Below are 13295 nucleotides of genomic sequence, written 5' to 3'. Positions count from 1 at the left end.
AAATCCAAAATATGATCTGTTTATTTTTACAATTTTGAAATATGATACTATTCTGTGCTAGTGTCAGTGCAATCATTGTTTTATTATAATGTCATTTGCATATGTCTTCTGTTTACCTTTTCTAACATGCCTGTTTACCTTTTCTGACAACTGTAGGAACAACAGCTGCATCATTCTAGTGCCTATGTTACTTACTTATTTCATATACTCTAATTGTTTGATGCCCATTCTACACTTTGCACTTACAAACCAATTACAGTCAGTTCTGTTATAATGCAGTAGACATGTTCCTAAAAATCTCCACATTATGGTATTTCTCACATAAAAAACAGCAGGGCTTATGGGAAAAATAGGGATGGGGCAGACCACTCAAAAAATGTTCAGTCTAGTAAGTAAAACACTAAAAAAAAGTTAGAAACCCAATAAAATTGCTAACACAGGTTTAAACATTTTAAATTTCTAATAAATAAATAAATATTACAGCAAATATAGCACTGTAATATATACATACTAATTGATATTTCATATTTCTGTTCACTGGCATTTTCTTTTTTTTTTTTTTTGAATTGTAAAATTTAAAACAGTAAAAAAAGATAAGCAATCAATAATGACAAACATGGGACGCATAAATTGCACAAGTGAGACAAGTTTATGAAGCTTAAAAAATAGGAATGAAGAGAAGATTCCAAAAATGTATTTATGTTTTTTATTGATCGAAGATTTCATGGAAGGGAAAACATATTTCACCATAACATAAAAACCCACACAATTCCAGCTATCGGTATTATCGCAAATGTAGTAAGATAGTTTACTACCCATTTATAATTAGATTGCACTAACAGAAAAGCCCAATAAACTGGGAACTGCAAATTGTTTTTGTTTTATGGTAGTGACCTCCAGAAATGTGCTCCTTCGCTCACGCTATCCCAACTCATGAAATTTCTGTTTGAACAGAAAAATGTGAGCTCCTGAAAATGTGATTCAGTCTACAGTATCACCCATTATCTTGGAATACAGCGAATGACAACAGTGTCTCCGACCAATACAACTACAGTAAATGGGTAATATAGTTCACACATTTGATGTTTGCATTTCTTAAGCTTTGTACTTGTATGTATTTTCTGTGCAGCTTTCTGCTGGGTTTTGTGTTCACCTGGTTACTCACAGATGAAATCGTGCATGAGCCAATGCGAAAATCGCATTATACTCGTATTGTTCCCTAATATATCAGTCACGTTGGAGCAAATTTACGTTGCGAAAATATGCGTTATAGCAGAACTGACTGTATTCTAAAACACATAATGTTGTTATATTAATTAGGAAATATTAAGTAATAATAAAATATTGGCATTAATTAAATACTAACATAAATTAAATTAAAATATTAATATTAGTTAGGAAACATTGATTAATAATAAAATATTAATATTAATTAGGATATTAGCCAACATCAAAAATTTGTTTTGAGAGCAGTGAAATCAGATCTAAGACCAGTGGATTGAGTACACCTTACATTTGGGGTAATAAGTACAGGAACTCCCCGACTTACGTAATACTCGACTTACGGAAATTCGACTTTATGTAAGTTTTTCTGGCTGGTGCAAACTTAAAAAAAAATCATGGAAACGTATTTTGCATCCTGTAGGAATAAATGGAGGTATCATGAAAATATCGTAATATGAATCCAATAACACATTGTTTTTTTTTTTTTTTTTTTGTGTAATTCGTTCCAAAGCTTTGGAAGTTGAAATTTTCACTTTATAACTAAACTATTTATCTCTCTAAAAGGTCATATTTATAATGGAAATCGCACTACCCTTTCATCGCTATCATATATTCCTGTTATAAGAATCAATTTGGAACGCCTTTGTGATATTTTTCTAAAGCACATTTCTGGAGGTCACAACCAAAAAACAATAAAAATAAGTGGCACTTTCTGCTTTATTGGGCTTATCTGTTAGTGCAATCTATTATAAACGGGTAGTAAACTCAATCCTATTGCATTTGCGATAATCCCGATAACTGGAATTGTGTGGGTTTTTACACTATTATGGTGAAATGTGTTCCCCTTCACTGAAATCTTCAATCATATAAAAACAAATTTTCAGAAACGTCTCTTCATTCCTATTTATATATTACAATGATGAAGGGAAAGCGACCAACGAAAAGTGCAAGTGGTGGTAGTGCCAGGAAATGAAACAAAATTGATTTAGAAATGAAGATGATAATGATTAAGAAGTACGAAGCAGGAACTTTGGTGTTCGCTGATTTTCTTCTTTGCAGTTAAGTTTCTGAGTTCCTGTTTTATGGATTCCAGACAGCTGCTGTGACTATTCACTGTTTTTATTTTGCCCTTCACAAGCCAGGTATCAAATCTTTCATTGAACCTAACCTTACTTGGCAATTGTCAATTATATGCAACCCATAAGAAACTTTACTGTAGCTATGCATTCATTTACCTGAAAATGCTTGTCATTTAATCACTGTCCCTTGGATGATTTTATTTGATGCTGAACTCATCTATTACTCAATCAGTTTGTCACATAATCTTGTTTTCTCTTAAAATTGCTGGCATTAGATTTGATGCTGAAGGTTGAAAGGACTCTGTTAAAGAATGTCACTAATGATAAACATGTAAATTGCGACTAAATAAAACTAAATATTATCTGTTTGTCAGAGTTCTTTTTCACTTTGCTTGGAAAATCAAAATCTGTGGACAGCCATATGATCATTCCAATAGAAATGCACATTCACAACTGAAAAATTATAATCCTTCAAAAGGATGCCTGGGTACATAATGAAAAACTAATTTCTTTACAAATTTCACTTTTATTGCTGTAAGCAGGGGCACCTCCGTAGCCAGGTGAGTAGGAGCAGCAGTGCGTAGCACACGCTTCTTGATTAGACTGGAGTTCGAGCCTGTGACCACCAAATACGGAGGATGCGGAAAGGTCAGGGAATGACCACCGCATATCCCCAGAGCAATATGGCCTTAGTTGCTAGCCGACCGGGCTAGCCGAGTGGGTAAAGTACCTGCCCGGCAAACCAAAGGTCGTGGGTTCGATTCCCGCCTCGGGCTTGGATCAAAGTACTGCAAAAACCTTGGGAGGTGCAATATGGCCACAGAAGCCGATGCGCCAACAACTACCAAATCAAAAAAAAAAAAAAAAAAAAAAACTTAGTTGCTAATGCTCCTAAAAACCAAATAACAACAACAACAACAGCTGTAAGCAGGATATATTACCATGGGCTGTCCGTATGTTTTTTGGAACTCTGTGTGTCTGATTTTCTTGCTGCTGAGCAAGTGTGGTGACTTACTTCTATTGCTGACAAAGGTTTTGGATGTATTAAGCTGGACTGATGTTTCTCACATGCTGTGTGATGCTGTCCTTCAAGGGTGCTAGATCAGGCATGTTGCTGTAATGTACATGATCCCTCAGTCAAGTCCTCCCCAGAGCCAAAAGTTAAGAGGATTGAGGTAGCCATGAAAATGAATGAGTGTTTACCATCATTTTCATGGCTACCTGTTAATCACTTTTGGCAAAATGCTGTTGTAGCAGTTCTCTGTGAAGATTTCCTAATTATGTGGAGGTGCTCTGTCTTGCATAAACATTATTGTCCAGACATCCTCACTGTTGCATTTGTGGAATGACAACAGTTGCTAACATGCCTCAGCACTGTTTAACAGTAACTGAACATATTCTGGGTTCAGTATGGTGATTTTCTTCAAAAAAAAAAAAATTGGGCTGATAACAAAGTAGCTGTGAAACTCCACCATACAGTAACCTTATTTGCATGTGAGGGGATTTTGTGTATTGTATACAGTGGCTCTGTTGCCCAAATTCTGCAGTTTTAGGTGTTCACAGTCCCGTTGAAGTTGAAATGAATCTTGTCTCCCCCAGTCGATGTTCCATAGCCATTTGGTATCTACCTTCATTTGTGCTGAGAAGTTCAAAGCAAATGTCAGTCAGATTTTGGCATAATCTGCTTGCACTTGTTCAAAGAGGAGTTTATATTGGTAGAACTACAAAACCTTATGCAGTACCTTCTGTACTATTATATGTACACTTATTCTGCCTTCTGGTGCTGATATTAGTATAGTACTGTTCACAGATCTCCACATCTGAAATAACAATATTAGTATTGGCAAATGATGAAAGAAAGTAAGCTGATACAGCGTCAGCAAAAAAAAAAAAAAAAAAAAAACCTTTTCATTTTGCCTAACCATCCCCTCCAACAGTTTGTCTAGTTCTTCCTTGAATTTATTAAAAATATCCATTTCCACATCAGATGGAAGTTTGTTCCAACAATAACAATAAACCACCTGCTGGATAAAGGAAAACTTCGGCACATCTATTCTGCAACTGTTTTTCCTTAATTTGAATTTATTCTCCCTCATGTGCATAGTCTGAGCAAGAGGAAGAATTTCATCAGCATTGAGCGTGCTAAATCTGTTCTCTTACCAAGAAAGGCTTCGGTTCTTAGTAAGAGAAAGGCTTCTTGTTGTCCTTATCTGTATCTCCTCTAGCAACTCTACATCCTTCCTAAAATGAGGCCTCCAGACCTGTATGCAGTACTCAAGATGTGGGCTGACCATTGCCTTATACAAAGGCATAATCATCTCCTTTTCCTTAATGCAAAATTCCTGTATATCATAGACAAGACCCCATGTGCTGTCCTGGCAGCCTGTTTGCATTGCTCAGAGAACTAAATATCTGACTGCACAATTACCCACAGGTCTTTTTCATTTTCCACTACCCTGAGTATAGAACTCATTTGCTAACCATATGCAGCATTTGCATTTGTCAATGTTAAACTTCAGTTGCCATATCTCAGCCCATCTGCCTAACTTTTCTAGATTTATTGCATTAGCATACTGTCATTTACCACTGAGCCAACCTTTGTATCATCTGCAAACTTGGACATTAAACTGATATGACTTCATCAGTATCATTGATGAATATAGAAAACAATGAGCCCAAAACCAAACCCTCAGAGACTCCACTAATAACATTATTCCATGAAGAGCAATGTCCATTGATTATCACACTTTCTCTTATCCCACTCGATCATCCCTTTATCCATAATAGCAACTTGTCCTTAATGCTATACTGCTCCAATTTGTACAGCAGTCTTTTATGTAAAACAGTATCAAAATCTTTCCTGAAATATAAGTACAGTAAACCCCCGCGAATAGCGGGGGTTACGTTCCTGAGAAATGTCGCGAATACCGAAAACGCAAATACTGAGTTATGGCTCCCATAGTAATAAAGGGGTTCCGTTTCAAAGTATGAAATATATAAGAAAACTAGTCTAAAATTGTGTCTGTGTATGTATTATATGTACCTTCACAATATGACTATGTACATAGACAGTACATAGTGAAATTCAAGCATATGGTATCGAAATGAAAATAAGAAACAATTAATATTAAATGTAATATTTATTAGAAATTTCAAACAAATCTTTCAAACCAGCGCCTTTGCTAGAAAAAAAACTTATCCTGCCAGTGCTATCACCAGTTTCGCTAAAGTGTTGATAAAGAAGTTTTGCCTTTTCACGAATGATGAGTGAACTTAACGGAATTTTATTTTGAGTTTGGTCTTCTATCCACAGATTTAAAGCTTTTTCCATTTTTTCTAATTTAACTTCACGAGTTACAGAGCAAATGTTTGAAGCAATTAGCACGTTTTCACGGACACTACGGCGGATTTTTTGTTCCAATTTTTTGATTGATCGTACCGTTAACTCATTGATTTTATAATGTTTTGCCACTGAAGAGAGACTTTCACCATTAGAAATTTTGTGTAATAACTCAATTTTATTTGCTAATGTCATCACCTTCTTTGATATTTTCACATTTCCCTTGTTATTTGTAGCCATATTTTTGTACGGGTAAAAAATAACTTGTCCACAATAAAGGAACTTTCTTCCGTTAACACACTCGAAAAAGTCTGTTTTACACTGCAAAATGGTAGATTTATCACTTTTGTAAGCATGTCAATTTATAAATTGATAAATTTATTCAATTTATAAGTATATAAATTAAAAAAAAGCAAACGACCAAACCTTCCATGACAAGCGCATAACACATACTGAACAAGGATTAGCGAGAAACATCCACGCTCGGGATTTTGTCACCCCTCTCCCCCCACCCACTGAATGCTGTTTTTACCGGGAAAGATAATTTTAGCGACGCCCATGTTTTTTTATGGCAGAAAATGTTCACGGTGCTTTAAAATTCACATTTTTTTAGGTTTCATTTTTTTATATAATAAATCAGCGATCGCGAATACGCGAAACCACGAATACAGATACCGCAAATAGCGGGGGTTTACTGTATATGATATCAAAATTATATTTTGTATCCAGTTACTTTGTAACCACATCGTATTATCCAATAAAATTGACAAGATTACCCTCTAACAAACCCATGCTGTGTCTTTAGTATAATTACAGCCTTGTTTAGATGATCTTATATTACTTCCTTTACCAGTGACTCCATTATTTTCTCTGGAACAGAAGTTAAACTAACAGGTTTGTAATTACTTATGTCACCCTTTGATCCTCCTTTGTGAACTGGGGATACATTCATACATCTCCAGTCTGCAGGAACCTTCCCCTGAAACCAAGGATGCTCTCATAATTATGGCTAACAGTTTGCTTACTTCCTTCACTGCTGCTCTTAATATAATTGGATAGATTCCATCCCCCCAGGTGCCTTTTGTATGTTTAACTTCAACAATTTCTCTTCCACTTTCCTCTCAGTTATTACAAAATCATTTTTAGCTCTGTTTTGGAGTTTCATAAACTTCTGTCATCCCCTTCTGTAAAGAATTCCTTATGTGTGAATATAGATACAAAATACTCACTCAGTTTTTCAGCAACCTGAGCAGGATCATCAGCAGTCAAACTATCAATATCAAGTGGACCAATTTGATTCATCCCTTTCTTCTAGTGTTTGCATAAGTAAAGAAGTCTTTGCTATTTTTCCTCACATCCTTTGCCAAAGATTGCCTAACATCCTTAGAGACTTGATTGCAGACTATTTATGATAGGTGTCTGTATCACCTGATAATTTATATGCATCCCATGAATTTTGCTTCTCTGAAATGAGTCTCATAAATTCATCTGACATCCGTTTAAGTCTAATCCTTGAATTCTGTTTCTTAGTTGGTATGAATAGCCTAGTAGCTTCTATGATTATTTTCTTGATTGATTCTCATTTAGAATTTGCTAATGGTAAGACCATTAGCAAATTCTAAATGAGAATCAATCTAAATGAGAATCAATCAATCAATCTGTGAAGTGGGACCTAATGGTAAGACCATTAGGTCCCACTTCACAGAATTTAAAAACTGTAAGAGACCACTGTATTCACTTTTATGAAAGCAAAAATCCTTCAATTTACCCTTGGTGGTAATTACATATTTAAGTAAATTCCACATCAATACACTGTAATCACTGCCACTTAGTGGTTCTTTTATCTGCAGATTCTTAATGAATGAATAATCACTGCTGATAATCAGATCAAGAGTATTACTCTCTCTCTCTCTCTTGTTGCCTCTCTGACATATTGCCAAAGAAAACAGTCATCCAATAAATCCACATATAAGATGCTAGTGCAAGTTCCAGTCAATATCTGGAAAGTTAAAATCCCCCATAATAAGATATTTTAATTTACTGGCCCACTCTATTTCTCTGCACAGTTTACTGTTATACTAATCAGAGTCATTAGGCCTATAACACACTCCTACTCTCATTTTTGTTTTCCCAGTGCTTTTGTTTTCCCTTTTGTCACACTAAGCTGACTCTGTATTGCACTAGCCACCCTTGTTAACTGGATGCACTGCCTTAAATTTTACGTGCTTCTTAACTAAGAACATAACCCCTCTGCCCCTCCTATCCTGTCTGTTCTTTCTATAGTAATACCATTTGCTGTATAGTGCAAGGAATCTAGGTGCCTCCGTAGCCAGGTGGGAAGGAGCAGCAGTGTGTAGCACACGCTTCTTGATTAGACCGGGGTTCAAGCCAGTCACCACCAAATATGGAGGATGCGGAAAGGTCAGGAAATGACCACCGCATATTCCTGGAGCAATATGGCCTTGGTTGCTAATGCTCCTAAAAACCAAATAACAATAACAAACAAGCAAGGAAGGCACAGGCTTTTGCTGCACTGGCAACCCCCCCCCCACCAAGTAGTAGTAGAAGAGGCTTGTGGTGCAAGAAAGCAAGCTGATGTAGCAACAGCCAAAAAAAAAAAAAAAATCCATTTCACAAATCCAGTCTCTCTTAATGTTTGTACAGTTCTTCCTTGAATTTATTTACGCTATCAACTTCCAAAACAACAGATGGAAGTTTGTTCCAGTAATCAACTACCTGCTGGCTAAAGGCAAATTTCCCCACATCTATATAACTGTCTTTCCTCAATTTGAATTTATGCCCCCTCAGGTTCATAATCTGAGCAAGAGGAAGAATCCCATCAGAATTGTGCCTGCTCAACCCATTCAAGGCCTTATACTCCTCAATCAGATCATCTCGCAGGTGTCTAGTCTCCAGATGTTGCAATTTGCAGAACTTAAGCCTTTCTTGGTAAAACCACCCTTTTGTTGCCCTCAGCAATCTTCTCGCCCTTCTCTGTACTTGCTCAAGCAACTCTGCATCCTTCCTAAAATGAGACCTCCAGACCTGTGTGCAGTACTCATTGCATGGCCTGATCATTGCCTTATACAAAGGGATAATCACCTCCTTTTCCCTACTAGCAAAATTCCTGTATATCATTGACAATACCCCAAGACCTTCTCTGGCAGCCTGTCTGTGCTGCTCAGAAAATTTATCTGACTGCACAAATTACTCCCAGGTCTTTTTCATTTTCTACCACCCTAAGTGTAGTACCACACAATTAGTACCTTTCTCTGGGGTTACTTCTATCTATATGCAGTACTTTGCATTTTTCAATGTTAAACTTCAGTTGCCATTCTCAGCCCACCTGCCCAAATTTTCTAGATCCTGTTGCAGTAGCACACTGCTATTACTGTCATTAACAACCCTGCCAAACTTTTCTATCATCTACAAATTTCAACATTAAGCCTGATATACCTTCATCAATATCATTGATAAATACAAAAAACAACAGTGGGCCCAACACCGAACCCTGGGGGACTCCACTAATAACATTAGTTCACGAAGAGCAGCATCCATTGATTACCACTCCCTGTCTTCTCCCACTCAACCACCCCTTTATCCATTGTAGCAACTTACCCTTAATACCATACTGCTCCAATTTGTACAGTAGTCTTTCATGCACAACAATGTCAAAAGCTTTCCTGAAATCGAAGTATATGATGTCAAAATTATTTTTTTCATCCAGTTCCTTTGTAATCAGAATTGTGCTTCTTATACTATGGTATCCTCGCGCACAGATTCTAATGCCTTCCATTCCATATTTATATGTGGGGGAGTGCAGAAAGCTGCACTGTGAAAAACTTCATATGCATTTGTTTTTCACAGTGCAGCTTTCCCTCGGTATTAATTTTTTTTAACTAATTTTTTTTCATAAAATTATCTTCCACATCCATCAAAGAACACCCACCAAATTTGGTTGCATTTTCTCCATTACATCATGCTTCAGACAGCTCTAAATAGATACTTTATTTAAGGCTTGTTTGTGTCTACGTTTATGTGATAGCAAAGAAAGAATTTAATTGCATTGCTCTCCATCCAAATATAATTATATAATTAATAAATTCAAAATTTTTATGTGCTTAATATCAAAAGTATGACAGTGACTAGACCACTTGTATTTAATATTAAAAATTCTTTATTGCTTTTTAACATAGGATTACCTCCAGACAAAACACAAGTTGGTATTATTCATCGAATTGCTTCTTTACCTGAAAGGGAACAGAAAGAATTGATGCGGAAATATCAAGTAAGACATTTTATATTTTATTTTTAACAATATATTTCTTTTTAGCAAGAACTCAAGAGTATTTGTATGACACCTTAATAATTCCACATACATGAAAAAAGCCAATTAATCAGACAGTTGTAAACAGAGCTGTATGATTCATTGGCTATCTTGAATTGGTTCCAGAATGAATTTCAATTAGTTATATACTATAGAAAAAGACTTTGGTAAACAGCTGTAAGGGAAGAAATCAGGATATTAAAAGTAGTAGTAGTAGTGGCATGTGATGCAAAAAAACAAGTGTATGAGCTTATGCAACATCAGCCAAAAAAAAAAAATTCACACAACCATTCCCTCTTAATGTTTGTCTAGTTCCTCCTTAAATTTATTTAACCTATCAACTTCCACAACAACAGATGGAAGTTTGTTCCAGCAATTAACCACCCGCTGGCTAAAGACAAATTTCTGCACATCTATTCTACATCTGCCTTTCCTTAATTTGAATTTATGCCCCCTTAGGTTTGTAATCTAAACAAGTGGAAGAATCCCATCAGAATTCAGCATGCTCAACCCATTCAAAGCCTTATACACCTCAATCAGATCACCATGCAGGTGCCTAGTCTCCAGCCATTGCAATTTGCAGAATTTAAGGTTCTCTTGGTAAGAGGATCCCTTCTTTCCCCTCACCAATCATATTGCCTTTCTCTGTACATGCTCAAGCAAATCTATATCCTTCCTAAAATGAGGCCTACAAACCTGTACGCAGTACTCAAGACGTAGCCTGACCATTGCCTTATACAGAGGGACAATCACCTCCTTTTCCCTGCTAGCAAAATTCCTATATATCATTGACAAAACCCCATGACCTGCCCTGGCAGCCTGTCTGCACTGCTCAGAAAACTTCATATCTGACTGCACAATTACTCCCAGGTCTTTTTCAATTTATACCACCTTAAGTGTAGTACCACACAGTTGGTACGTTTCTCTGGGGTTACTTCTACCCATATGCAGTACTTTGCATTTGTCAAGGTTAAACTTCAATTGCCACTTCTCAGCCCATCTGCCCAAATTTTCTAGATACTCTTGCAGTAGTACACTGTCATTACTGTTATTAACAACCCTGCCAAACTTTGTATCATCTGCAAGCTTCAACATTAAGCTTGATATACCTTCATCAACATCATTGATAAATATACAAAATAACAGTGGTCCCAACACTGAACCCTGTGGCACTCCACTAATAACATTAGTCCACGAAGAGCAGCATTCATTGATTACCACCCTCTGTCTTCTCCCACTTAACCATCCTTTTATCCATTGTAGCAACTTACCCTTTATGCCATTTTGCTCCAATTTGTACAGTAGTCTTCCATGCGCAACAGGGTCAAAAGCTTTCCTGAAATCCGAGTATATGATATCAAAATAATTTTTTTGCATTCAGTTCCTTTGTAACCACATCATAATAACCAATCAAATTCGTCAGACAAAACTTTCCCTTAAAAAACCCATGCTGTGTCTGAATTATTTCTGCAGTCTTGTCTAGATGATCCTGCAATGCATCTTTAACCAGTGACCCCATTATTTTACCCAGAACAGAAGTTAAACTACCTGGTCTGTAATTACTTGTGTCACCAGTCTATCCCCCTTTGTGAATTTGGGGATACATTTGCACATCTCCAGTCCATGGGGACCTCCCCTGAGTCCAAGGATGCTCTCACAATTATGGCTAAGCGTTTGCTTACTTCCTTTGCTGCCTCCTTTAATATAACTGGATAGATCCCATCCAGGGTGGATGGGATGCCTTTCTTATGTTTAGCTTCAACAATTTCTCCTACACTTTGCTCTCAGTTTTTACAAAATCATTAAACACCCTGCTACAATTTGATGACCTGGCATTTACTGGCAGAAATTTTTGAAGTTATGTTTAACTTCAACAATTTCTCCCCCACTTTACTCTTAGTTATTACAAAATCATTAAGAAACCTGCTACAATTTGATAACCTTCTGGCATTTTCAAATCTTAATAACTCCTCATGTATGAATGTAGATGCAAAATACTCATTCAGTTTGTTTGCTATCTGAGCAGGATCATCAACAGTCGAACCATCTATATCAAGTGGACCAATCAGATTCATCCCCTTCTTTTTAGAGTTTATATAAGTAAAGAAATCCTTGCTGTTTTTCTTAGCATCCTTTGCCAAAAATTTCTTGTAATCTGCCTTCGCCTGCCTACCCTCCTTTGTGACTTGATTACAGACTTATCTTATATCTACCATAGGCTTCTGTGTCGCCTGATAATTTATATGCATCCCATGCATTTTTCTTCTATGTCACGAGTCTCATTAATTCATTTGATAACCATTTAGGCCTAAACCTTAAATAATATTTCTTAATAGATATGAAACTTTTAGTAGCTTCCACGATTAATTCCTTGAATGCTTCCCACTTAGAATTTGCTGTTGGTAACATCATCAGTTGATCCTACTGTACAGAATTTAAAAACTGTCTGAGACCATTGTACTCACCTTTACGGAAGCAAAAACCCTTTCCTTTCCCCCCGATGGTAATTATATATTTAAGTGAATCCCACATCAGTACACTGAGATCACTGCCACCTAGTGGTTCCTTTATCTGCAAATTTTTAAAACATGAATGATCACTGCTGATAACCAGATGAAGAGTATTTCCCTCTCTGGTTGCCTCTCGAACATGCTGCTGCAGAAAACAATCATCCAATAAATCCACAAAAGTCTTACTAGTGTGCGAGTGACCAACCCACAAGTTCCAGTTGATATTGGAAGTTAAAATCCCCCATTATAAGACATTCTGAATTACTAGCCCACGCTATTTCTCTGTACAATTGTTCATTGTACTCATTCAAGTTATTAGGCCTATAACACACTCCTACTCTTATTTTTGCTTGCGCAGTGCTTATGTCACACCAAACTGACTCAACAGTGCACTGTTCATCTATATCAACTGGATGAACTTCTTTTGATTTTATGTTTTTATTAATTAACAGCATAACACCTACTCCCTTCCTATCCTGTCTATCCTTTCTGTACACATTGTACTTCCCAAATTCCAATTCCACATTTCTGATATCCCAACAATATCCACCTTTGATGTCTTGACCAACACTTCAAATTCATCAAATTTATTTACTATACTTCTAGCATTGGTATACATGCAGTATACATGCACCTATTCTTATTCTTAGTTACCCTAACACATCCCATATACTCACCTGTTTCACAATGACTGCCATCAGATCCTGAAACATCCATCACCCCTCCCTCGCTCCAGGCCACTGCTTATTCTAATAGAAGTAGTGCAAGAATTACCTTCACCTCTGCTTGCAGCTACTTTTAACCTTTTAGTCTGT

General features: G+C 36.5%; 1 protein-coding gene across 2 annotated transcripts in view; it reads left to right on the top strand.

The window, feature by feature from the left end:
• Positions 1–13295, top strand: part of LOC150080729 (TBC1 domain family member 1-like) — a 339728-nt gene that overhangs the window by 148908 nt on the left and 177525 nt on the right. For both annotated transcript variants that reach the window (XM_090381763.1, XM_090381761.1), the window contains exon 7: positions 9840–9931. In XM_090381763.1, the coding sequence (XP_090237889.1) occupies positions 9840–9931 (92 nt within the window). The remainder of the gene's footprint in view (positions 1–9839; positions 9932–13295) is intronic.

This window comes from Mastigoproctus giganteus, chromosome 9 (assembly GCF_048544385.1).
Source record: "Mastigoproctus giganteus isolate SK-2022 chromosome 9, ASM4854438v1, whole genome shotgun sequence".
NCBI lineage: Eukaryota > Metazoa > Arthropoda > Arachnida > Uropygi > Thelyphonidae > Mastigoproctus > Mastigoproctus giganteus.
The sequence above is the reverse complement of the archived record's forward strand: the minus strand, read 5'-3'. Positions and strand labels throughout refer to the sequence as shown.